The following is a 27,337-nucleotide window of genomic DNA, read 5'->3' as shown; positions in this document are numbered from 1 at the left end:
GAAGAAAGGAAGTTGGAAAACATAGTCTTGGAAATTTACACTTTGTTGAGATCAATAACACATAACATCAACATAGAATGCCATGAGAATCTAATTGTGGCAGTGTCATTCAGAATTTAAACTTTGGCTGAAATTATCTCAATAAGGTATTCTCAACCTGAAACTTAAGTTGTTATTTGAAAGGACGGACATACATTTGTCTTTTAAGGACATTGAAAAACTTCGATTAAAACAATGAGACCCCTAACAACCTCAGTTGCATCTTACTTCTCCAACGAAAAAATAAAGAATGTTCCATGTGGGCAGTTCACATATTAACCAGTAGCTATGGCCATTTAGATTACAATTTAAACTCTACATACTGTTTCTTTTCATTTTCTTGCATCTACGAGCTAATGGAAGTGTAAGCTCATTTTGGGGCTGGTATGCAAAGATTCTAATTTTTGGTCCTTTTTTATTTGGGGGGTTTGAACGGACTAGAGATTCAGTGAAGACGGGTACTCTTCTTGCTGGAGAGATCTTACCTATTGAGAATAAATTATGTGCACCGGTTCGTACATTACTAGGAATATATTATAAGGACGTTGACCTTCGTTGTCTTTCTCTTCCAAGGGGCACAAGAGAGAAAAGAACACGACTTTGCTTTCGAAGGGATTGAATGAAACCATGTTGGTCTGATGGGCGTTCGTGTTGTGGACTGAAAAAACTCCATATGAAGCATCGCAAGACAACATTTTAATCCAAGCGAAATTATGTATCTGAGAGCTGAATTGAGGACCAAACCAATTCCCACATATACTCATTCAATAAACGGGAAAAAACTTCATATGAAGCATCGCAGGACAACATTTCAATCCAGGCGATATTATGTATCTAAGAGCTGAATTAAGGACCAAACCGATCCCCACATAAACTCATTCAATAAATGGAAACCAAGGCAGATCTGATCCTTTAAGATTATTGTTCCTGAAGGAGATACTCCACATTCTTTAGGCTAATTTAGGGTTTTGACGCCATTAGGACGGAACAGAAGAGATCGGCAGGGAATTTTGTACCCGATGCTAATAGTTCATTTGTAATTTCAAAACAAATCGTACAAGCAATATGCTTGCATTAAATAAAGACTTATGCTTCGAAAGGGATGATGATCTTGGTCAACCGAGTCTGAGAGAACTGCGAACACAGTTTTTTCTTTTCATTTTAGGCTACATGGTTTTCTTATTGAACTGAAAAATGGCACATTTATCACCGAGTACTAATCAAATTAGGAGTCTTAAGGTGTGATGATAGATTTTGAAGAGATCAGAGGGCTTCTCAATGTCATGTAAAACTTGGGCAGGAAGAGGAGTTTGCTTGTCGCCTAGCGTATAACTTTCTTGATTGCTTCTATTGTGCTGGTCTCGAGTTGCTTCTCATAGGGTATAATCCTTTCAAGGGAGCTCTCGGGTGGAAGAATTGTCATTGACCTCTTCATCTTCAGAGATGTCCTCGTACTCTGGCCGGTGTGTCGTATCTCCATCTCCAGCTATTGCCTCGATGGCTTTGTAATATTTGAGATTTTTTACTAGGTCAAAGAGAAGGTGGTGGGACCCACTTTTAATAAAGGAAGAAAAAGGGGAAGAGATAAAAAAAAGAAAAAGAAAGAGGAAAAGACAGCACATATTCGGGCAGAAGAAAAGAGGAGAAAAGAAGAAAGGAGGAGGAAGGAGGAGGAGGAGGAGGTGGAGAGACAACTTTGTGTGTTCATGTCGTGGGTGCCTCACCAAGATTATCGACAATGCCTAGTAAGTAATCGTGGCTCTCATTCTTCCAACCAGAGTAGTTTTGGACTTAGGATTTGAAATTCGGAATTTTGAGAAAATCGAGTGGTGAAGTCCAATTTTTGAATTGTTGAGCTGCGTATTTTTATAGAAATGATAGCTTAGGGGATGGAACCGTAGGATTTTACGGGTCTTGATTTGAGCTTACGATTTTCCCGAAACAAAATTTCGAAGTTTCCCGCGTGTAGTGAATAATGTGCGTCCAACAACTTCAAGCCCATATTTTGTCGATTTTTTGCTTGATTTTGGGTTGGTCAAGTTGGGATTCTTATGACACATTGAAAGAGCTTTCTATTGATTATAAATACGTTCGGAACGGGGTTCGGCAGAAGGAGTTATAGTGTGACCAAGTGTCGCGCTCAAAGGTCTGCATTGCGAATGGCTTGAATAATTGCTTTAGATATGTGATTTTTTTTAGTTTGTAAGTGTTATTTTGTTGACGAATAAGCATAATTTAGTCGAGTCGTTAGTTGAGATAGTATTTTACTTGGTTTTTCTCTCTTATAATAGGAATGCGAGTATATGGATTCGAGTGAGCTTTATTATTTGATTTGGGGCATATTCAGGTGAGTGGTGCTATATCTTCTATGAATTTGAAAACTCATGTCTTAATTAAAAGTGATATCGATTTGAGTATCATATAAGTATGAAAGACATGGCATGGCATTTTATTTATAAAAATGGAAGAAGTGATGTTTAAAGCATAATTGTTGCATAAATTTGGATTGAGCATTTACTACCTTGTTGATTTTGAAATGGCATCGCAAAGCATTTTTGGAAATGGCTTATGAGTTTATTAAGGGATGAAGGAAATTCTTTATAAAATTAATTCTTTTGTTACATGTTATAAGTTTTGGTTTGTGAGGAATTAAAAAATGCATTATTTGAAATAAGTTGGAATGATTATTTGTAAACACCTCGATTAAATGCTTTGCAAAGGAATTGTCAAAATATATGGATATAAATTTGTGAAAAGCTTTGAGAAATATAATCTATTTGATAAATTGAGTTGCGAAAATTGATTCGATTCGATTTGTGAAACTGATTTATGATATAGATTATGGTTTTGATTGTGAATTTGTTTTATGAAATGATATGAGATGCTTTGCGAGAAAGTATTTCTATTGGGGAAATCGAGTTATGAAAGGTTATATGATTGGTTTGTTAAATTTATGGTGGATCACGAGATTGATTATGGATTGAGTTTTTGGATATTGGAGGATGTGGGTTTAGTGCTCAATATCTCTGTGAGCCTAGCAAAGGGCTTGTGGGTATGCATTTTGGGTTTAGGATATCTTTTTAGGCTGAGTCACTAGCTTTGTAAGTGGATACCTTACAAGGGGAGAATCTTGATCTTGTCACCAAGCACTATGTTGTGACCATGGTTTGATATTGAGCAAAAGATTGGAGTATGGACGAACCATTGATGTGTTATTTCATATGAGATTAATTAATGGAATAAGCTTTATACTTGTTGCAGCTTTTCTTTACGTATCCTCTCTCCCTGCAAAAGTAGCAAATAACATCATCCTTCTTGGAGAATACTTTCTTAGGACCCAAACTGTTAGAAGAACCAGCACCTTCAGAATTTCCTTTATTGTTGGAAGGACTAGCAACTTCAGAATTGCCCTTGTGGGTATAGTTTTTCAACTTCTTACCTTTATCACTACCAAAACTAGAAGCATAAAGAGCAATGTGCCCTTTATCTTTCTTCAATTTGTCTTTTTCTGCCACCACCCTTGCAATTAGGTCATTAACTGGTCAGGTTTCATCTTGAGAATTATAATTGGTCTTGATAATCCCAAAATCATGAGAACAAGTATTTAGAGCTTGAAGCACAATGTAGGTAGTGGGAATATCAACATTGAGAGCCTGAAGCTTTGTCTGCAAATCTACCATCCTTAGAATATAATCTCTAACTCCACAAGAACCATCATACTTCATAGTAAATGGTGTTTGTAAGTGTATCCCTATTTCAGCATTAAACGAGACACGGTTTCTAACTACCTAGGCTTCCATCATTTGTCTAGCAGTGCAGTCTGCAGACAAACCACTTTTCAAGTGTTTTTGAATGGAACGTTTCATGGATAGCAAACAAATTTTATTACTTTTTTCTCAAGCAGCAAAATGTGATTACTGAGCTTCTGTACTCTCTGCAGTAATATCTGCTAGCCGATCGGTAGTAAGAGCCATATGAACATCTGCCATCTCCATAGCAAACATAAAATCTTCTCTCCATCTCTTAAAATTTGAACCAGCTAGAACCTCAATAGTGAGGGAGTTACCGTTTACAGAAAATATGATTAAAAGACAAGCAGTGTATATAATTAACATCATGTGAGCATTGTGTAACTTGACGTACAAGTGCACATCCAGAAAGTTATATACAAAATCACACAATCACTTTTGGGCAGAATACATGACATGCAATTGTATACTTTCCTCATGATAATGATAATGATAATATATTCCAATCTTCGTGAATTCATCACCTTTTGGTATACGAACCATTAGGATCGGTCATTCCTCTACCACACCATCATGTATCACTCCTTGAATTAATACATAATCACCTCATTTGTAAGTATGACTAGGCATTAGACCATGAGACATCCCAATGATTATACGAGACCGAAATTTCTCAAACCCAATCAAGTGTGCCACTTTGGCGGTCATAATTCAAATGAATCATTGAAACTCTCTCATACCAGGGATATAAACTTTACATCTCTCATCCATCATATGCATGTGATATGAACTTTAGTGATAGGGTCAACATATCACTGAAATCACATATCATGCTAATTACACTGCCTTATTCATTAATAAAAATTAAACTTTATTATATATTATTAATGAATAACACTTTTATAATGTTCATGTGATAACATACTAGTAACCTAACACCTGTATTGATCATAGAAAAATACAATAAAAATATGCAAAAATACACTAAAAATACACCTATTTAGGGTTCCGCTTGTATTTTCACATCCATAAAACTATCAAACATGTAAAATAAATACACCACAACATAGAGAATGGTCATACGAATCCAACGCCGCCAGCCATGCGCCCATTGAAGCTTTCACGCGCCCGCACACGTCACCTAAGTGTGCGGCGCATGGAGCTCACGTGCGGGGCGAAGAGACAGTTCAGAGACCGGTCACGGTCCAATCAATTCCTTGCTCAACCGTCCGATCCAACTAGTTGATCGGGTCAAGTCGGTCAATGCGACTCGGGTTGGGTCGGTTCGGGCCTGGGTCGTTGACGTCATCGTGATGTTAGCACCCGTGTGTGTCGCAAGCGCGAGCCGCGCCCCGCGCGTGGAAGCATGTGAGGATGCGTCACCGCGCGTGGGGGCGTGTCTCTGACGCCCAGGCGGCACGTTGCCGCGCATGGGGGTGCATGTGGTCTCCTCCAGCGACGCGCCGCCTACAAATCTACTCGTCTCGATGAGCCCTATCCGAATATATAATTTAATTTGATTTTTATTGAACGAAAAATCAGGAAAATCTCAAATTAAGGCAAAAATTATATGCGTTCGAGTTCTAGGGTTATGACTGTTCTGATACCACGTGTTGGATGCAAATTGCGCAATCCCGAAATCTCCATAACCAGAACAAGAATATGCATAATTGAGTAGAAAGATTAACACACCTGTTTTGGGATCCATCGTTCTTGAAGTGGGAGTGGAAAATTGATGTTTCACCCGCAAGTCCTTCTCTCTATTACCCTTTGTATCACTTGCTCAATGAGACGGCCTCCTCACTTTTAGCGCTAAGTTAATGCTTCTTATGTGAGGATACTGTGAGAGTTAGGGTTAGATGAGAGACTCGAACACTATTTATAGAGTTTCCAATCAGGCCCTCTCATTACTTGATAAAATATTTATCTCATCATCGGATTTGTTTAATAACCTAGTTAAATGATAAAATATAAAAATTCAGCACCTAAAAGATTAAGCTTGTTTGGTAACTTATAAATAAAATTGACTTAAAATATTCAATTAAGTATAAAGGGCCATTGTTAGCAGCTGGATGTTATAGGAAGGCTGTTAATAAATTACGATTTGCTAGGAAATATTAAATTTCTAGGACCTGATAGAGATGGGGAGTTGGGAGAAAATTTCAAATAAAGACTTAAAGTACAATCATATTTTCAAATAAGAATCTGAAGTGATTATGTCAATCTTAAAAAAGAATATTACCTCACTATAAGTCAAGGGTATTTTTGTCAATTAATATATATTTTTAAATTTTTTTTTTCTTTCCTTTTTGCCGGTGGCCTATCTCAAGTGATGATGAAGAGGGCCAAGCAAGGGTTGCTTTGCCTGTGGCCCATGAGGATGTAGGCGAGACGACCTTTGCTAGTAGCCATCGAGGGCTTGTAGGTCTCCCCCAAGAGCTCAATTTTCTAAAATATCGGTTCTTCTGCTAACCTCATCTAATTGAAGTAATGGAAAATGCTAATGCAATTTTTTCAATATTTTATCTTTCCCACTTGTGTTCTACGTGACATTAAGGTTAACTAAAAGATTAAAATAATGTCATTTTGATTTGAATCCTATTTTTTACACAAAATCTTAATTAAACTAGCATGGAGAGGGCCACGATCCTCTCTAAGATCTAGGCGAGGGTTTTTAGACCTCATCTAACCTCTAGCCTATATTTTTTTTATCAATATTTTTTAGCTTGCTTAATTTTTATTCTAATTTAACTAAAATATAGTTTAAATTATCTTCAGACAAAAACATCATTGACTACCAAAATATTTAGTTGGCTAGAAAGATTAGATCCTTATTTAAAAATGTCATTGCCACTTCAGACACCTATTTGAGAAAAAATGTCATTGCCACTTCAGACACTTATTTGAGAAAATGATAACATTTTAAATCCTTTTTTAAAGCTTTCTTGAGAGTTTATGTTCACCATCTTGACTTTCATAAAGATGATAATTTTCTTTAGCAGACGTTTATATATAAATTTTGGTCTATTGAATTCATATATACAATGACACATGAACTTAAAAAAAAAAAAAAACAAAAACGAAAATATTTCTGTCTTCCACTAGCAAAAGTTTGCCCAAATGTTTTCATCAACCGTAGCGGGAGGGGGAGGAAACATGAATTGTGAATTCAATTTTAGGTTTTTTAATTTTTTAATTTTTTTTTAGGGTTTTGGTCATTGTTCAATTGGTTAACACGAACTCCAGCTCCGATTTCTATATAATGAGAATATTTTGGGCAAAATTGCCCCCATTCTAGCCATCACGAAAAGCTCACTTGCAAAAATTTAGTCTACCAATAAGTTCAGGCTTTATTTGAAGTTAAGATGGCTACTTTAGACTCTTATTCTAGATAAGGTCCCAGCAATCTTTCAAGAAAGATGGCTTCACTGGATATCCTTACTTAAAATTAATTATTTCCAATGCCAATTACAAAAATTGCTAGTTGAACCATAATATCTTTTTTGTTTTCTTTGGACCCTTCTCCATAGTGACCAGACGTGGAGTGTCGTCGTTGGAATTTGCAAGCCCAAATAGCGTGTAATAACCGTTCCAATGTTTGAATATCGTGTAATGACCGTTCCAATCTTGAGAGTTTATGTTCGCTATCTTGACTTTCATAAAGATGATATTTTTCTTTAGCAGACCTTTATATATAAAGTTTGGTCTATTGAATTCATATATACAATGACACACGAACTTAAAAAAAAAAAAAAAAAAAAAAAAAAACGAAAATATGGCTGTCTTCTGCTAGAAAAAAGTTGCCCAAATGTTTTCATCAACCGTAGCGGGAGGGGGAGAAAACATGAATTGCGAATTCAATTTGAGGTTTTTTAATTTTTAAATTTTAAATTTTAAATTTTAATTTATTAGAGTTTTGGTCATTGTTCAATTGGTTAACACGAACTCCAACTCTGATTTCTGTATAATGAGAATATTTTGGGCAAAATTGCCCCTATTCTAGCCATCACGAAAAGCTCACTTGCAAAAATTTAGTCAGCCGATAAGTTTGGGCTTTATTTGAAGTTAAGATGGTCACTTTAGACTCTTATTCCAGATAAGGTCCTAGCAATCTTCCAAGAAAGATGGCTTCACTGTATATCCTTACTTAAAATTAATTATTTCCAAAGCCAATTACAAAAATTGCTAGTTGAACCATAATATCTTTTTTGTTTTCTTTGGACCCTTCTCCATAGTGACCAGACATGGAGTGTCGTCGTTGGAATTTGCAAGCCCAAATAGCGTGTGATAACCATTCCAATGTTTGAATATCGTGTAATGACCATTCCAATCTTGAGAGTTTATGTTCGCTATCTTGACTTTCATAGAGATGACATTTTCTTTAGCAGACCTTTATATATAAAGTTTGGTCTATTGAATTCATGTATACAATGACACACGAACTTTAAAAAAAAAAAAAAAATGAAAATATCGCTTTGTCTTTCGCGAGCAAAAAGTTGCCCAAATGTTTTCATCAACCGTAGCGGGAGGGGGAGAAAACATGAATTGTGAATTCAATTTTAGGTTTTATAAATTTTTTTAATTTTTTTTTAGGGTTTTGGTCATTGTTCAATTGGTTAACACGAACTAAAGCTCCGATTTCTATATAATGAGAATATTTTGGGTAAAATTGCCCCTATTCTAGCCATCACGAAAAGCTCACTTGCAAAAATTTAGTTGGCCGATAAGTTTGGGCTTTATTTGAAGTTAAGATGGCCACTTTAGACTCTTATTCCAGATAAGGTCCCAGCAATCTTTCAAGAAAGATGGCTTCACTAGATATCCTTACTTTAAATTAATTATTTCCAATGCTAATTACAAAAATTGCCAGTTTAACTATAATATCTTTTTTGTTTTCTTTGGACCCTTCTCCATAGTGACCAGACGTGGAGTGTCATTGTTGGAATTTGCAAGCCCAAATAGTGTGTAATAACCGTTCCAATGTTTGAATATCGTGTAATGACCGTTCCAATCTTGAGAGTTTATGTTCGCTATCTTGACTTTCATAGAGATGATATTTTTCATTAGCAGGCCTTTATATATAAAGTTTGGTCTATTGAATTCATTATACAATGGCACACGAACTTTAAAAAAAAAAAAAGAGAGAGAAGAAAACGAAAATATGGCTTTGTCTTCCGCTAGATAAAAGTTGCCCAAATGTTTTCATCAACCGTAGCGGGAGGGGGAGAAAACATGAATTGCGAATTCAATTTGAGGTTTTTTAATTTTTAATTTTTAATTTTTAATTTTTTAGAGTTTTGGTCATTGTTCAATTGGTTAACACGAACTCCAGCTCCGATTTCTATATAATGAGAATATTTTTGGCAAAATTGCCCCTATTCTAGCCATCACGAAAAGCTCACTTGCAAAAATTTAGTCCGCCGATAAGTTTGGGCTTTATTTGAAGTTAAGATGGCCACTTTAGACTCTTATTCCAGATAAGGTCCCAGCAATCTTCCAAGAAAGATGGCTTCATTGTATATCCTTACTTAAAATTAATTATTTCCAAAGCCAATTACAAAAATTGCCAGTTGAACCATAATATCTTTTTTGTTTTCTATGGACCCTTCTCCATAGTGACTAGACGTGGAGTGTCGTCGTTGGAATTTGCAAGCCCAAATAGCGTGTGATAACCGTTCCAATGTTTGAATATCGTGTAATGACTGTTCCAATCTTGAGAGTTTATGTTCGCTATCATGACTTTCATAGAGATGACATTTTTCTTTAGCAGACCTTTATATATAAAGTTTGGTCTATTGAATTCATATATACGGTGACACATGAACTTTAAAAAAAAAAAAAACGAAAATATGGCTTTGTCTTACGCTAGCAAAAAGTTGCCCCCCTTTCCTACTAGGAGGAGTGGCCGGGCAGGCCAATGGGGCTGGTATATTTTTCCAGGCCCAGATTCCGGCTTATACTCAGACTTTTCTGGTGGTCATAGCCTTTTAAGGACCTGCTCGGGTCCAAAATATCGCTTTGTCTTACGCTAGCAAAAAGTTGCCCAAATGTTTTCATCAACCGTAGCGGGAGGGGGGAGAAAACATGAATTGCGAATTCAATTTTGAGGTATTTTAATTTTTAATTTTAAATTTTTTTTTTTAGAGTTTTGGTCATTGTTCAATTGGTTAACATGAACTCCAGCTCCGATTTCTATATAATGAGAATATTTTGGGCAAAATTGCCCCCATTCTAGCCATCACGAAAAGCTCACTTTCAAAAATTTAGTCGGCCGATAAGTTCGGGCTTTATTTGAAGTTAAGATGGCCACTTTAGACTCTTATTCCAGATAAGGTCCCAGCAATCTTCCAAGAAAGATGGCTTCACTGTATATCCTTACTTAAAATTAATTATTTCCATAGCTAATTACAAAAATTGCCAGTTGAACCATAATATCTTTTTTGTTTTCTTTGGACCCTTCTCCATAGTGACCAGACGTGGAGTGTTGTCGTTGGAATTTGCAAGCCCAAATAGCGTGTGATAACCGTTCCAATGTTTGAATATCGTGTTATGACCGTTTCAATCTTTAGAGTTTATGTTCGCTATCTTGACTTTCATAGAGATGATATTTTTCTTTAGCAGGCCTTTATATATAAAGTTTGGTCTATTGAATTCATATATACAATGACACACGAACTTAAAAAAAAAAAAAAACGAAAATATCGCTTTGTCTTTCGCTAGCAAAAAGTTGCCCAAATGTTTTCATCAACCGTAGTGGGAGGGGGAGAAAACATGAATTGCGAATTCAATTTGAGGTTTTTTAATTTTTAATTTTTAATTTTTAGAGTTTTGGTCATTGTTCAATTGGTTAACACGAACTCCAGCTCCGATTTCTATATAAGGAGAATATTTTGGGCAAAATTGCCCCTATTCTAGCCATCACGAAAAGCTCACTTGCAAGAATTTAGTCGGCCGATAAGTTCGGGCTTTATGTGAAGTTAAGATGGCCACTTTAGACTCTTATTCCAGATAAGGTCCAAGCAATCTTCCAAGAAATATGGCTTCACTGTATATCCTTACTTAAAATTAATTATTTCCAAAGCCAATTACAAAAATTGCCAGTTGAACCATAATATCTTTTTTGTTTTCGTTGGACCCTTCTCCATAGTGACCAGACATGGAGTGTCGTCGTTGGAATTTGCAAGCCCAAATAGCGTGTGATAACCATTCCAATGTTTGAATATCGTGTAATGACCATTCCAATCTTGAGAGTTTATGTTCGCTATCTTGACTTTCATAGAGATGACATTTTTCTTTAGCAGACCTTTATATATAAAGTTTGGTCTATTGAATTCATATATACAATGACACACGAACTTTAAAAAAAAAAAAAAAAAAATATCGCTTTGTCTTTCGCGAGAAAAAAAGTTGCCCAAATGTTTTCATCAACCGTAGCGGGAGGGGGAGAAAACATGAATTGTGAATTCAATTTTAGGTTTTATATTTTTTTTTAATTTTTTTTTAGGGTTTTGGTCATTGTTCAATTGGTTAACACGAACTAAAGCTCTGATTTCTATATAATGAGAATATTTTGGGTAAAATTGCCCCTATTCTAGCCATCACGAAAAGCTCACTTGCAACAATTTAGTTGGCCGATAAGTTTGGGCTTTATTTGAAGTTAAGATGGCCACTTTAGACTCTTATTCCAGATAAGGTCCCGGCAATCTTTCAAGAAAGATGGCTTCACTAGATATCCTTACTTTAAATTAATTATTTCCAATGCTAATTACAAAAATTGCCAGTTGAACTATAATATCTTTTTTGTTTTCTTTGGACCCTTCTCCATAGTGACCAGACGTGGAGTGTCATTGTTGGAATTTGCAAGCCCAAATAGCGTGTGATAACCGTTCCAATGTTTGAATATCATGTAATGACCGTTCCAATCTTGAGAGTTTATGTTCACTATCTTGACTTTCATAGAGAGGACATTTTTCTTTAGCAGACATTTATTTATAAAGTTTGGTCTATTGAATTCATATATACAATAACACACGAACTTTAAAAAAAGCAAAAACGAAAATATGGCTTTGTCTTCCGCTAGCAAAAAGTTGCCCAAATGTTTTCATCAACCGTAGCGGGAGGGGGAGAAAACATGAATAGCGAATTCAATTTGAGGTTTTTTAATTCTTAATTTTTACTTTTTTTTTAGAGTTTTGGTCATTGTTCAATTGATTAACACGAAGTCCAACTCCAATTTCGATATGATGAGAATTTTATGGGCAAAATCGCCCCTATTCTAGCCATCACGAAAAGCTCACTTGCAAGAATTTAGTCGGCTGATAAGTTCGGGCTTTATTTGGAGTTAAGACAGTCATTTTATACTCTTATTAGAGATAAGGTCCCAGTCATCTTTAAAGAAAGATGGCTTCACTATATATCCTTACTTAAAATGAATTATTTCTGATGCCAAGGACAAAAATTGCCAGTTAAATCATAATATCTTTTTTGTTTTCTTTGGACGCTTCTCCATAGTGACCAGAGGTGGAGTGTCGTCGTTGGAATTTGTAAGCCCAAATAGCGTGTAATGACCGTTCCAATGTTTGAATAAGAGTATTCACGATATGATGAGCACGTTCTTGCCAAATGTGACAGATTTTAGCTTGACCGATGTTTTTGTCGTCGGTCTTGACCTTTTTTTTCCTTCTGTCCTTTTTCTCTATGACCAGGTTCTTGCCACGTCAGACAATTTTAGCTTTTCTGATTTTTTGTCATTGGACGTTGACCTTTTGCCCTTTCTCTCTTTCTTTATGTAAATAGAGTTTTCACATGTTATCGAATTTCAATCCGGAGTAGGGAGGAGGATGAATTATTAAGACATTTTGAGTTTTGGCGAGTTTAGCTTCATTTAACAAGAGGAAACTTTAGCGCACGTTTGGTAACGTTTACTTGTTCAAAAATTGTTCTAGGGAACAGAAATAAAAAAAAAAAATGTTTATGTTCCGGGGAACAATTTTTAAACAAAAGAACGTGTTTGGTAATTGTAAAAAAATTATGTTCTTGAAATAAATAAAAAAAAAACAGAAACACGTTTGGTAACTGCACTCAATTTCTGTTCCCGGAATAGAAAAAGAACAAAAACACGTTTGGTAACTTGTACAAAATTTATGTTTTAAAATTTTCAAAAAATACTTTTTTTAATAAAGTTTTAACTTGATATTGAATTCTCATTCTCATAAAATGCTCATTAATTTAATTTTCTTCATGGTGAGGGATGACAAATATTCTGAACATGATCATATGGCATACTTAGTAGAAAATTTTGTAAGTAAAGTTTGTATCAACTTTTTTTCAAGTACTTTTTTTATTTTTATTTTTTATTTTTATAGCATATAAACTTGATATTGAATTCTCATTCTCATGAAATGCTCATCAATTTAATTTTGATCATGGTGAGTGAAGAAAAATATTTTCAACATGGTCATATGTGCATACTTAAAAGAAAATTTTATAAGTAAAGTCCGTACAATAAGAAATAGCAAAAAGAAGAGTATCTTATATATCTCAACATGAACCCTTCCATACATGATATCACAATAATGAAGCAATATAGTTCATTGTTCAATTTCATCACAATGAATACTTAAAAATAATATTACAAAAGTCAACAAATCTCATGCATATTGTGATCCATTGCCATTTTATTTGCAATACTTGTCCTAAGCATGTTTATCCCAGAAGTCTACTTATCCGATGTATCATCTGCAACCTCCACTTCTGTAGGTCCAAATGGATACTCCGAATCTCCATATATGGAAAAATTTATGTCCATCCTATCTTGATCACGAATGTAATTATGAAGAGCACAACATGTAATTACAACAAGTGTTTGCTTCCGAATTGTAAATGGAGGCATATGTCTCAAAATGGTGAAGCGATTCTTTAATGCCCTAAATGGCCTCTCAATTACATTTCTTAGTGAAGAGTGCTTATAGTTGAATAACTCTTTTGCTGTTCTTGGCCGTCTCCCACTCCCTCTATATTCGCCGAGATGATACCGTTCCTTTCTAAATGAAGTTAAAAATCTCGGAAGTGTTGCATAACCGGAATCTACCACGTAGTATTTCCCTACAACATGATATATATAAATTTGTTGTGATATTCAATCATAATATAATCACAAATGTCTATATAAACAAAGTAAATACCAGGTGGTGGTCGGGGAAATTGCAATTGAGGAGTTTCGAGTGCTGCCGAAAGCACTCGACAACCATTGGCAGATCTTTCCCATCCAGCATACACGAAAGTAAATTTTATATCAAATGAGCAAACACACAATACGTTCTGGGTGGTAGTCCCTCTCCTACCTCTAAATTGAACCTGCTGAGACATCGAGATAATAGCATTTATATGGGTGCCATCCATAGCACCTACGCAGTCCTGTCAATTTATTACCAATCTAAGATTATATAATATTATGAACTACATGTATTTGACGGTATAAAGTCGATATAGAAATCATACCTCGAAGTAGCGCTTATGACTAGGATCCATAAGAATTTCTTGTGGGATGACATCAAAGGATGGCGGTTTGATTATCTCTTTTGAAAGTTTGATAATTGCTTTCAACACTTTGTTGAAATACTTGCTGATCGTTTCTCCAGAATGTTGAAATCTCTCACATAAATCTCTATTTGAGCTACCGTGACAAACCAAAGATAAGAATATCCCAATTTGTTCATCTATTCGAATATATCGACTATCTTTTAACCAATCTCTTACTCTCATCAAATCACATAAATTCAGAAAAACATGTCTCTTCATCCTGAAGGCTTCATATATCTTATCTGAATGTCCATAAACAATCTCCATTATCCATTTGGATCCTAATAATTTGCTGTCCCTAATGGGTTGTCTTGTATGCACGGATGCGTCAATCGCAACCGTGCACAACCACGCTAGCAATATGCGAAGATCATCATCATCCAAGAATTGTTCAACTTGTTCTACCTGTTCACTACATATACTATCTGATCCGTCTTCCATAGTACCTATACCATCACAAAAATATAAAAACATCAATATAGATTTTGAAAATATATCCAATAACAATCAATAACATAAGTCATAGTCTCAATAGAAGATGCCATTACATATAAGTACCAAGAGTCTCAACACTAATATCTTTAAAAACTAAATATTAATGGATAACATAAGTTATACAGTCTAATGAAACCCCATTCAATCCATAATATATTTCCAAACATCTACTAAAGATGATAAAGAAGTCCATTTCTCCTTTCAGGTGGGGATTTAATGAAAGCCACCCTCCATGAGGCACTATTGCATGCTCGTTCCATTGCTTTATTGTAAACATCTTGGTCTATCTCAGGCATACTAATTAGAATGTCCATCACATCAACTACGGAGAAAGGGTCCACAGGTGATGGCATAACCCCAGAGGCCGCAGAGCCACTACCATATTGACTTGACCTAACTTTCAAAAAGTCTTGTATGGCTTTGCAAGTGTCATCAATATTGTTATGGATACTCTTCCTTCTCCTCTTAGTATTTGGAGTCCTATCCATTTTGTGCTTTCCACGAGTTGAAGTTGCAGCATTGTCTGATGTAAAGACTCTCTCATCAGTGTAGTGATCACTGAAGTCATCTGTATGGCCACCACCATCATCACCATAGGCATTGCCACCACTGTTGTCACCATATGCATTGCAACCACTGTTGTCACCGCCTACATTGCCATCACCATTGTCATCTTCCTCCGACACCGTCAAATCTTGAGCATTTCCAATGCCATATTCTCCAGTAGCATATGTACCACCAAATACAATACATAGCTCGGGATACTGGGGAAATCCATCATTCTTGAATTTTGCCCACTCTACATTCTCCTACAATTTTCACAATAATGACATTTCAGCAATATAATCATACATTTTAAAATTTACATATATAATGACATCAAAATGACCAAAAAATTAAAAAAGATACCTTGATGTGAGATTCCCATTTACTTGGATCTTCGACAACAACTCTTTTATTCACATTATCCCAACCAAATCCAGATTGAGACATAAGTTTATGAAAACTGCTATATTGTTTTCTCAGTTTGTTTACCTAGTTCTTCAGCTGGACCATGCTATATTGGCATCCTGTTTGTCTAACGAATTCAGTCTGTATATTCCTCCACCCTGCTTTGTTGAAAGTAGAAGAGGTGCAATTTCCCTTTTTGACCTCATCCACCAACAAACCGATAAATAGGTTGGTTACAGACTCGGTCCACTTTGCACTGAATGTCTGTCTCTCAGATGCCATTTAATCTTTGACCAGTTGAGCAGCATATGAGCTACGAGTTAAATCAATAACATAATACTATATATGCCATACACAAAATCATTCTCAAGAGATGCAAGCGGAGAAGACTATAGTGACAAAATTGACAATTCTTGAACTAACTTATATAAAACAGATTATAAGTTGCATTTTGAGCTATAAGAACTACATAGTACTATGACTAGCAATGATCAATGAAACAGAATGCTCAAAATAAAATAAAGAGCATTGTGAGAAACCTACCATGTCAAAATATAGGTCATATTTCAAACACTACCATAAAAGGAAATGTGAAAGTTCAATCTTGCTCCAAATGAACCTAAACAACTACTCTCCCCAACCTGTGTTTGAGCTGTGAAATCCAAATGATCAGCCTGAGCATTTCATTGTTATGCTAGATATAATATGCAACCATGAAATTCAGCCAACACAAGGCAGCATTACCCTTGGTTCTTACATTCAAACACAAAAAGAAGTTCTTGAGAGTGGCTCCTGTCCTTCAGTCTTTCCTCTATAAGTTTCTCAACTAGAGTTCCTCTCTGTCAAAAAGATAATTCTCATGGTGATTTTGGATGAGCTCATAGTTACTCAGCATATTACAAAAGAAATTTACCGCCGGGTCGCTCGAGCAAGCGTCTCACAGATTTGGGCAAGCACTGGCTCGAGCGAGCTGTTGTGCTCGAGCCCCAAGCAGCCGTTGCCCAGATCTGCAAGGGGTGGCTCTCGCTGAAGCTCTCATTGAACGGTGAAGGAGGAGGAGCAGAAACTTACCTCGATTCAGAAGCTTCAGCCGGTGAAGGAGCAGCAGCTGTCAGCACCGGAGACTCAGTTGAGTGAGGAGGCGTCGGATCGCTCGACGGTGGTGAACTTGTAAGAGACGCTAGAAAAGGGAGAGTGTTGTTTCGCACAGGGCATGAACGAGAAGAAGAGACGGTGGTGAATGAAAAGTGTTTCGTTTTTGTTCTTTTCAACCCTTCAAGAAGTGTTTCTGGAACAGAAAAGTAACTTTTTTTTGTTTCTTTTTCTGGTTCCAATTTTGTTCCGGGAACAAAAAAACAGTTTTTGAACGAAAACGCAAACAAACGCGTTTCTGTTCTTTTTTTGTTTCCGGAAAAAAAAATTGTTGTTCATAAACAAAAGAAAAGAACATTACCATGCAGCCATTTAGCCTGAAACTGTTGATACAAATTGTTAGGGGAAAGATCCGTGAGGGGATCTTCTTGATTTAATCTGTGAAAATATCTCATATGCAATTGACATTTTATGTGAAGGAAAAGAATTTGGTCAATTAACATGCCATGCGGAGAAGGCAAAAATGGATAAGAATTTTTTTGGGTGCTGTAATAATGGAAAGTCAAGTTGAAGTGATAAAGAATATCAGATTATGTGTCACACCCTAAATCCTAGGGGAAATGCACAGCCGTCATTCTCCTAACCTGAAGGACACCACCTCAAACCATACTTAAAGAAATCCAACTCCTAAAAGTTCTCATTGATAGTGCTCTAACCCAACTTGTCGCTAACTGAAAAAATTGAAAACATGAAAAACAAGTGGAATGAATAATCACAGCCCAAAAAGTAGCACATCTTTTCTAAGGAGATTAAACAATTGATATGCATGTATATAAAGTAATACCAAAATTTCATAACCCAAAGTATAAAATATATATTGAGTCATTCATGAGTTGTTTCATTTTAATAAAGCTTTATACTAATAAAAAAAACCATCTAAACTATCACCGCAATTCAAGCATCAATGGTCAAATTCATTAATTAATTTCTATCAAATCACACGTCAATGGTTAATCTATTAAGAAATCTATTGCTCAATATTCTAATGTAGTTAAGGCACATGCTTGGTGACAAGATGACTAAAAATTCGTCCTTGGCTAGGTCTTCACTCACAAGGCCAACTCAGCTCAAAAGGATATCTTAAAACTGGTATACATAGCATCAAATAATCCTCCTCCAGTACTAGAAATCCAATCCATAATCAATCTCATAAAACCACTATACATTTTAAAAATCAAAACAGATAACCTTTTCACAATACATCTTATCCGCTAGAAATACCTTTCTCAAAGCATTTCTCATATTATTCAAAAATCTTTTTGCAAACTAGTTTGCAAAGTTAAACATGTGCATATGTATATCTTCACAATATCTTGTAGTACACGTTTTCTAAAATATTTATAAATAACCAAGAAGTAGTAAATACTCAACTCAGTTTTCTATACAACAATAATGCCATTTCTTAACCCACATTATATATAATCCATATTGCTTTCCAAATATGAATTTACAAACTTGAAGAAGAGATAGTACTACTTACTTGGAAATACCCAAAACCAAGCAACACGCAGCTATGAGAATCAATGTCAAAACCAAGTAAACTATGGTTAAAGGCTAATAAAACAATTCATACACGACAACAAATTGCTCCCCAAAATTAATTATTCAAGCATTTGCAACATGGAACTCGCATGTGAAATCCTAAAGTCTTTACTTCCACCAAACCATTAGCTCTAAACTGACTCCCATCCAGGAAAAGTACTAAAAAAATCATAAACCTATTGTATTGGTATCAATTCAATTCTAAAATTTTCAATTGGACCAATTAGTCATAAATCTTTTCAGATTGGTACCAATTCAGCTCATTAAGCCAATTTAGCAAATGTTGAAGTGGCAAATTTTTAATAATTTGTTTCTTTTTTCTTTTTCCTTTTTTTCTTGTTTCTTTTCTCTCTTCTTCCTCCTTGAACTGTCCTCATAGTGGTTAGCGAGGGTCGCGGCCCTAGCTCGCCTCTCTAAGTCCCTGGGCGAGACTGGGTGAGGGCTGCGACCCTCACCGGTAGCCTTGCTGGAGGCTCACCGGCTATTGCAAGGATAATCCAAAAGGAAGAAGAGAGAAAATAAAAGGAAAATGGAAAGAAAAAGGGAAAAAAAAAAAAAAAAGAAAAAAATAATAAAAAAATTGAAAAAATTAAAAATTATTTAAAAATTATTGAAAAATTATCACATCAGTGTTTGGCAACTGGCCGATGTCAATGTTAGCCCGACCAAAATTGGTTGAATAGACTTAATTGGTATTAATGTGAAAATAGTTAAGATTGAATTAGTCCAATTAAAATATTTATGTTTGAATTGGTACAAATGTAATAGGTTTATGACTTTTTTGATACTTTTCCCCTCTTGTCTCTACGACACCACAATCCACAATTTCCATGAAATGCCAAAGCTCAATAAGTTTTAAAAAAAAAGATTTCGCGGCTTGAATTCACAAAATTTTGAATATATGACCTAACTCCAAAAACTACGCTGGTTGAAATAACAAAGGGTGTGAGCACTTACCGAGCATTGTCAATAAGAGTTGATTCGGTTTGGTGAGGAGTCCGCGTCGGGAACGCTTGAAGCCCCTCCTTTCTCTTTCCCTTCTTCCTTCTTTCCTCTTGACCGGTCGACTTTTTTTTTATTTTTCTTTTCTTTGACCGGGTCAAAGTCCATATTTACATTATGAACTATCGTGGCATGGAGGCCTCCTAGTAGCTGAGCGTTATCTCCACCACCCGATGGGACTGCCTTACGACTTTCCGCATCATTTGGCCGTATGCGAGCTTGGACTGGTGCAACAAGGATGGTGACAATGGCGGCAAAACAGAAAGCGTGTAAGTGACACATTAATAAAACTTGCCTTTTCACCAATTCGAGTCGGTTAGATTTGGTCTGTGACGATTACAGGAAGGTTAAAGAGTGATCGACGAACATTTGTGTGACTTAGCTTCTTGCTTGACCCAACTCAATCCAATCTGGAACTCCTAGAACTCGCTCTGCACCAAACAAAGGCATCTGTCTTCTGTTTCTTATCCTGTCGTGCTATTCTGAAAAGTTTGAATCTTTATCTAGTTGTTTACTTTATCTCGTGGATCAACAGAAGGGTTTGCAATGGCAGATTATCCTATCTTTAGCTTCTTCTGCACTTCCATCGTGGTTTTGTCACTGCTGCGCTTGTCTACTGCAGTTGACACCCTGACTTCAGCACAATTTATTAAAGAGGGAGAGACATTAGTTTCCGCAGGCAGAAAATTTGAGCTCGGTTTCTTTTCTGCTGGAAGGTCAAAGAGCAATTTCCTGGGGATACGGTTCGTGGCGAGTCCTGATACGGTTGTTTGGGTTGCTAATAGGAACAATCCACTCACTGATTCAAATGGTACTCTGGAAATAAGCAATGAAGGCGAACTTGTTCTTCTCAACCAATCAAGGAGTGTCATTTGGTCAACGAATTCAACTAAGGTTCTCCGTAACCCAATTGTACAGCTCCTAGATTCTGGTAACCTTGTTCTTAGGGAAAGCAACAGTTTAGATTCTGTTGATTACTCATGGCAAAGCTTTGATTACCCATCAGACACGATTTTGGTTGGTATGACAGTGGAATGGAACTTTAAAACCGGTTTGGAACATTATCTGACTTCCTGGAGAAGCACAGACGATCCTTCCCCTGGAGATTATACATTCAGATACAAAATCGATGGGTTACCTCAACTTGAAATAATCAGCCATGGTTCAGCCAAAGTATATCGAACTGGGCCATGGGATGGAGTTAAATTTGGTGGCGTTTCCAATGAGCTGAATATCGTTGTTAAAGCCATCGCTATTTACAACAAAACGGGTGCCTATTTTGCGTTTCGAGCTTTGAAGGACGATATCACTGCCAAAGTCACATTAAGCTCAGATGGGTTTGTGCATTGTCATCTTCTGAAGAGCGGAAGCATGAAATGGGATCTAATGTACTCAATCCCTCACGACCCTTGTGACAGCTATGGACGGTGCGGTGCTAATGGCGTGTGTAGAGTAAACCAAACTCCAAGATGCATCTGCTTGCAGGGCTTTATGCCAGAGTCACAAGAAGATTGGGACATGCTTAATTCAACAGAGGGGTGCATAAGGAAAATTCCATTGAATTGTTCTCTTGGCGAGGGTTTTCAAAAACTTCGGCAGGTGAAATTACCTGACCTTGTAGATTTCCAGCTATTCAAGAATATGAGCCTTGAGGAGTGCAAGGTTGAGTGTCTAAAGAATTGTTCTTGCATAGCTTATGCCAATTCGGACATTAGAGGAGCAGGCTGCTTGATGTGGTTTGGCAATCTCATTGATATTAAGGAAATTGACGAGGTTGATAATGTGCAATATCTCTTCCTACGGCTACCTACTTCTGAATTAGGTAAATACATTTATTTAATCTGCATTGGCTAATTGGTTGAGCAATTGCTTTTTTTTTTTCTGTCCTAATCTTTCACTACATCTGATGCATCCTGTGTGAATGCCGGACTGAACTAGTTCTGTTCCTCACTATATCTCATCTTCAAGTTTTTTCTAATGGAGATAGATTCATCAGCTTATTGATGAACTCTTTCCCTAAAATCAGTTACTTAACTTCTTCCCTTATGCTAGATTCAATCCGCAGTCCATCCAAGAAACTGGTGACTATCATAGCGGCTTCAGCCATTTCGGGATTGCTAATAGTGGGCATGGCATTGGGCATAATCTGGAAGAGAAGAATGAAAAGACGAGGTAAGCTAAATACCTTTCTTTTACATCATGTAATCAATTCCCAATTGATTTTTTCTTGTCGAGATTATGGTATGGTTAGAAACTAGTTTACATGCCTTGTAGGCTTGCCAAGTGGGACGGATGACATTGACTTGCCATTATATAATTTCACTGCTGTTGCTGTTGCCACCAACCATTTCTCTCAAACAAACAAGCTAGGAGCGGGCGGCTTTGGTTCTGTCTACAAGGTAATCAGTTATAAATCAATAAATTCAGATAACAACAGAGGCCCACAATGAGTAATATAAATGCAGGGAAGACTTTCCTCAGGACAAGAAGTAGCAGTGAAGAGGCTGTCAAAATATTCTGGGCAAGGTCCGGACGAGTTTATGAATGAAGTCCTTCTAATCGCCAGACTTCAGCACCGGAATCTTGTTGGACTTGTTGGCTGCTGCATTGAGGGTGAAGAAAGAATGTTAATTTATGAATACATGCCAAACAAAAGCTTGGATTATCTCATTTTTGGTCAGAACCGCTTGATCTTTCTCAGTTCCTTTTCACTCAATTCCTTCTGCTTTTGTTCTATCTGTTGATTTCTTCGCCATAAAATACAGCCAAATGCTAAGTTAATTAGTTTTTGATGGGGTTGAGCGTGCGTAGATCATGATAGAAGTTCCTCTCTGGCATGGAAAAGGCGATTTGACATTGTTTTAGGAATTGCCCGAGGACTTCTTTATCTCCACCAGGATTCAAAATTACAAGTTATTCACAGAGACCTTAAAGCAAGTAACATTTTGTTAGATGCTGACATGAATCCAAAGATTTCGGATTTTGGCCTAGCAAGGAACTTTCAAGGAGATGACACAGAGGCAAAGACAAGAAGAATAGTTGGTACATAGTAAGTTTCTCATATTGATTCATTAGAACAGTGCACTGTCCATCAGTATATGGAGGAATTGAAGCTTGACTTGCTTGATGCAGTGGTTACATGTCCCCTGAGTATGCCTTTGACGGAAAATTCTCTGTGAAGTCTGACATTTTCAGCTTTGGTGTGCTTTTGTTGGAGATAGTAAGTAGCAAAAGGAATAGAGGATTTCAGCATCCTGATCATCATCACAACCTTCTTGGGCACGTAAGTGGTAGAGGATTATTTAGATTCGTCATTTTCTTTTTTGCTAAACAAGATCAGATATTCTGGTTCTCCTAAAACCGCATCCTATTTGTTCTTTCTTCATGTAGACAATGTTATTTTTTCGATGCGCAGACAGTGGTAATCACGAATGGTTGAAATTTTTTAGGCATGGTTGCTATGGGGCGAAGGGAGGGCCATGGAACTCATCGATGTATCTTTAGGCAACTCTATTCTCGAGTCTCAAGTAGAGAGATGCATTCAAGTGGGCTTGTTATGTGTCCAAAAGTTTCCTGAAGATAGGCCGACAACGTCCAGTGTTGTTTTCATGTTGGCAAATGAAGGAGCAACCTTGCCGCCGCCTAAAGAGCCTGGTTTCTTCGGTGAGAGAAGTTCAGGTAGCTCAGATGCATATTTAGTTAAGGAAGAAGCCTACACACCCAATGTCATTACGGTCACATTGCCGGAAGGTCGTTAGAAATGCTATTAAGGATGTTTCTGAAGATTGTAGACTGGCCATCTCGGGTACAAAGGACAGAAGAAGCATAAGTGGTGTAAAGTTCAATAACAAATTTGTCAAACAGGGTACTGAAAATTCTAGTACTGAAGTTAAAGTGTTGAAAATGAAGATAGAAAGTTGTTTCGCAATTCCATTTCCAAATCCCTCTAGAGCCCCTTAAACCAAGGCTGACTCGTAGGAGTTTTGGGTTTTAATTATTTCCGAAATGCTAATATAATTTTTTTTCTTCCAATTTTGCCATCATTAACTTTCAAAATTTCGAAAATGCCTTCACCTTGCTCGACGTCGCCGATGGCCCGAATCTAACTGCCAAGGGCCTGAGCTCTTGGCCAATTTAGGTGAAGGATTTGGTTTTTTTTTTTTTAATGAAAAAATTAGCATAAGAATTTTTTAAGTGTATTTTGTTCCAAGCAACATTTAAATTAGAATTACTTTTCAATGCACTTTTAAATTACACTTTACTGAACACCATTTATAGTTTTCAAAAAAACTCTTTAACCTAAAAGCCCTTTGCATTGCCACAAAGGTTTTCTTTAAAAGCCCAACCAAATTTAGGTTTATCGTTTTAGTCATTAAACATTACTGATGCGTTTGGGTGGAAAGTTGAAAAAAAATCAAATTCCCTACATCCTCTCTCACAATAATTTTGTATTCTTCTCCATTTTCTACCCAAAATTTCATCACCTCCATTTTCCTTCATGTCTGAACAGAGCAGAGCCTTCATGCTCCTTCTGGAAGGTGTTCCCTTTCAAACATGGTCAACACCATTAATACTCCTGCTTGGGGAAGACTCTTAGTCGTGAGGGAGAGAGAGCTGACTTCTTGCATTGCGTGAGGAGACATTGCAAGTCGTCTAATCAACAATTCTCGACCAAGTGTACATTTTATGACCCTTGATTACCTATCTTACTGGGAGTTGCTGGTGATCGGCCCATCATTATAGTAGAACATTCTGTAAGCCTCTAAGGTAGACTTTCAGCTCGATTATTCACGGTAAGCATCTTTTGATTTTTAGAAGTGGCACTGATGAGGAGCATCAAGGGAAAAATAGCAGAGGGCTTTATGGAAATTGGAAACTTTCCTATTCCTCCCCTTTTTACTCTCTTTTTGTGATCTTTCTATCGGCGCTGAACTTGTCGATCGCATTTGATACCTTAACTTCAGGTCAGTCCATTAAAGATGGTGAGACATTGGTCTCTTCAGGCCAGAGCTTTGAGCTTGGCTTCTTCTCCCCAGAAAAATCCACGAATAAGTACTTGGGGATATGGTACAAATTTAGTCCTCAAACAGTCGTTTGGGTCGCCAATGGAAACAACCCACTCACCGATTCAAATGGCGTTCTCACGTTTAGCGGTGAGAGAAATTTAGTAGTTCTCAACCAGTCGAAGAGCGTCATCTGGTCTTCGAATTCATCCAGGGTTCTAGAAAATCCGGTTGCCCAGCTGTTGGATTCTGGTAACCTCGTCGTTTCAGAGAATACAAGTTCACATTCTGGTGAATGGTCATGGCAGAGCTTTGACAATCCAACTAACACCCTTTTGGCTGGTATGCGATTGGGATGGAGCGTCGAAACCGTTTTCGAGTGGCATCTGACTTCGGGTCAACTGAATGTATCTTGTTATGACCACTATGATGCCCAGCAGAGTGGCCCCGTGGTAACATTTGAGAAGGTTCTCACGTTTCCGCAGATTTTGACGTGCCTTGAATATACTTACAATTTCATATCGCCACTCAACCAAATGTCGTCTATGATGCCCCATGGCTAATGCCACGATGACATTGATAAACACATTGTGAAAGTACTCGATTACAGTAAATCACACTGTATAGTTGACCAGTCGAGTCAACTGAAAAATTCTACTCTGAGGGCTTCTTGGATGGTTGCCAGTGGTGATCGCAATCCTTTCCTGTCCGTCTCCGATAACTTTGCTTGCTTGGCACGAGCGCACGCATTTTTTCTTCTAAATCTCACACAGTTTCGCTCTTCTGCATGATTTAGTTTAGGCGTGGAAGCACCTACCTTTTTCATTTGCCTTTTTATTGTCTGCCCGTCAGTCTTCGGCTTATTGACTTCAGCTGACGCGTTAAGTTCAGGCCAGTCTATGAAAGATGGATAGAAATCCGATGTCTTTAGCTTTGGTGTTATGTTGTTAGAGATTGTAAGCGGCAAAAGAAATAGAGGATTCTGCCACCCAAATCATCATCATAACCTTCTTGGACATGTAAGAGAAAAAAGTCAGAGCATATGTTATTCTCTCGCCCTTTTTGTCTTGCGTGACTAAGCCCGGGATGTGATTTTTTTTCAGGCATGGTTGCTTTGGAGTGAAGACAGAGCCATGAAACTCATTGATGGCTATGATTCGGTGGAACCTCAAGTACAAAGATGTATTCATGTAGGCTTGTTATACGTACAAAAGTTCCCCAATGATAGACCGGTGATGTCCTCCGTTGTTGTCATGTTAAAAATGAAAGTGCAAGCTTGCCTGGACCTAAATAGCCTGGTTTTTTTTCATGGAAAGGAGTCCAATGGACTTAAGCGCAACCCAGACAAATGAAGAATTTCATACTGTTAATGTGGTCACGGTGACAAAGTGGGATGGTCAATAGTGTTTTTTGTAAGGCATTGTGAATAGATTCGAGAAATGACATTGATAATTTATTTCATTCATTCCAAGACTTCTTGATTTGTGCGATTGGTATAAAATCCAATATAAGTAGGTCCAGAAAACCATTGACCACCTAAGGATCGATCGGACCAGTAGAATTTTCTTTTTTGCCTTCTCTAAGTGACCGGTTTAATGCATGCTTTATATTCTTTGGAAGCTTCATATGAATATTAGGAATGATATCTTCTATGGTCGTGGACATTTCATGATCCTTCCCCCGGAGACTATGCCTATCTCATATGTAGTAATCGGTGGCCCAATTTGAAGTGCTTCACAAAAGAACTTCATGTAAGTGCATAGAAAAAAAATGCTTTTCACAAAATAACTAATGGCAACCTGAGGGAAATAGTTCTCGAAAAATGATATAAAATGAAAAACTTTTGACTTTTCCCATATGAAGGGACAAGTTTTGAACAATGTTATAACTGGAACAATACTATAACTCCAAGATATCAATTCATTATTTGGCTTATAATTAGGAACCGTCTTCCTATACAGGCCTTACTCTTATCGCATGGCAGGATTGGGGATACGGTGTACCCCTTTTGCAAAGTAACTCCGGATTCTATTAATCATCTGTTTTTTTCATTGTAGTATTATGGCTAGTTGTGCCTTCTCTTGGGTCGCCAGATGCAATCTCCCTTGGAGGAATGGGACTTGGGCTGACAACCTCTATTGGGCTATAAAGTTCCTATCCGGAAAGGACTTCTATCACTCTATCGCCCGTTTCTCTTTTGGGGCTCTTTGCCACTTTATTTGGAAATATAGGAATGAGATTCTCTTTAGGAACTATACCTTCACGCTTATGGCCGTGAAGAACCACCTTATTAAAGTGGTTAAGGATAAGGCTTTAACCTTCTCAAATGTTGAAGACAACCCAAGAAACAGGAGACTTCAACATAGCTAGGGATATTTCCAGCACATCCATAATATTTCCAGGTTAGAGTGGTGGTGCAGAATGGCCACTGTTGTTTGTTTCGGTGCTGGCCTTGATTCCTGCCGATTGTCTTGTCCTTTCCATTTGGGCGATGACGTTTTGTTTGGTTTTGGCTGCGGTTGCCTTTGTTTGGCCGACTGGTTGCTTTCTTTTGTTTTTGTCCTTTTTCGTTGTGGCTGTAGTTGTGCAACTTAACCGCGTTTTGTGCCTTGTTGGCTTCCCTTCTTTTTTCTCTTGGCACATTTCCACTCATTATGCCTCTGTTCATTATGAGTGTTTGTTTTGGTGCCGTTTTTTTTTATGTAATTATTGATTTCAGCTTAATATAATTACCTTTCACCAAAACAAAAAGGGGTCGAGTTTTGACAAGCTGTCATTGATGGGTGGACGATCGTGAGTGTTGGTCCTCGTCATCTTCCTTGG

At 37.1% G+C, this 27,337-nt stretch overlaps 3 protein-coding genes across 3 annotated transcripts; 2 read left to right on the top strand and 1 right to left on the bottom strand.

Annotated features, from left to right (window-relative positions):
• Positions 1 to 15,034: 15,034 nt before the first annotated feature.
• LOC104448600 lies at positions 15,035 to 15,857 on the bottom strand. Its single transcript, XM_039314351.1, has 2 exons — positions 15,774 to 15,857; positions 15,035 to 15,673 (listed from the first exon to the last, which is right to left on the bottom strand). The coding sequence occupies exons 1-2, from the start codon at positions 15,855 to 15,857 to the stop codon at positions 15,035 to 15,037; spliced, it is 723 nt and encodes a 240-aa protein (XP_039170285.1).
• A 4,200-nt stretch (positions 15,858 to 20,057) lies between these two features.
• On the top strand, positions 20,058 to 21,057 carry LOC120294315 (G-type lectin S-receptor-like serine/threonine-protein kinase At4g27290). The gene is made up of 2 exons (XM_039314350.1): positions 20,058 to 20,899; positions 20,997 to 21,057. The coding sequence occupies exons 1-2, from the start codon at positions 20,058 to 20,060 to the stop codon at positions 21,055 to 21,057; spliced, it is 903 nt and encodes a 300-aa protein (XP_039170284.1).
• Positions 21,058 to 21,793: 736 nt separating this feature from the next.
• LOC104451397 (receptor-like serine/threonine-protein kinase SD1-8) lies at positions 21,794 to 23,338 on the top strand (the record flags this gene model as incomplete). The annotated part of the gene is made up of 5 exons (XM_039314349.1): positions 21,794 to 21,910; positions 21,977 to 22,187; positions 22,323 to 22,560; positions 22,644 to 22,794; positions 22,961 to 23,338. Coding segments are annotated over 5 exons (1,026 nt in total), but the record flags the coding sequence as incomplete, so codon positions are not given.
• Positions 23,339 to 27,337: the final 3,999 nt, after the last annotated feature.

This window comes from Eucalyptus grandis, chromosome 6, assembly GCF_016545825.1.
Source record: "Eucalyptus grandis isolate ANBG69807.140 chromosome 6, ASM1654582v1, whole genome shotgun sequence".
NCBI classification, from domain to species: domain Eukaryota; kingdom Viridiplantae; phylum Streptophyta; class Magnoliopsida; order Myrtales; family Myrtaceae; genus Eucalyptus; species Eucalyptus grandis.
This window is presented reverse-complemented; position numbering and strand designations above follow the sequence as displayed.

What these genes read in the sequence shown, in the direction of transcription:
- LOC104448600 (XM_039314351.1), bottom strand. Translation starts at nt 15,857, where the DNA reads ATGTCTCAATCTGGATTTGGTTGGGATAATGTGAATAAAAGAGTTGTT. An exon ending in AATGGGAATCTCACATCAAG is followed by an intron (nt 15,674 to 15,773) that starts GTATCTTTTTTA and finishes TGAAAATTGTAG; the next exon opens with GAGAATGTAGAGTGGGCAAA.
- LOC120294315 (XM_039314350.1), top strand. Translation starts at nt 20,058, where the DNA reads ATGGCAGATTATCCTATCTTTAGCTTCTTCTGCACTTCCATCGTGGTT. An exon ending in AGCATGAAATGGGATCTAAT is followed by an intron (nt 20,900 to 20,996) that starts GTACTCAATCCC and finishes ATCTGCTTGCAG; the next exon opens with GGCTTTATGCCAGAGTCACA.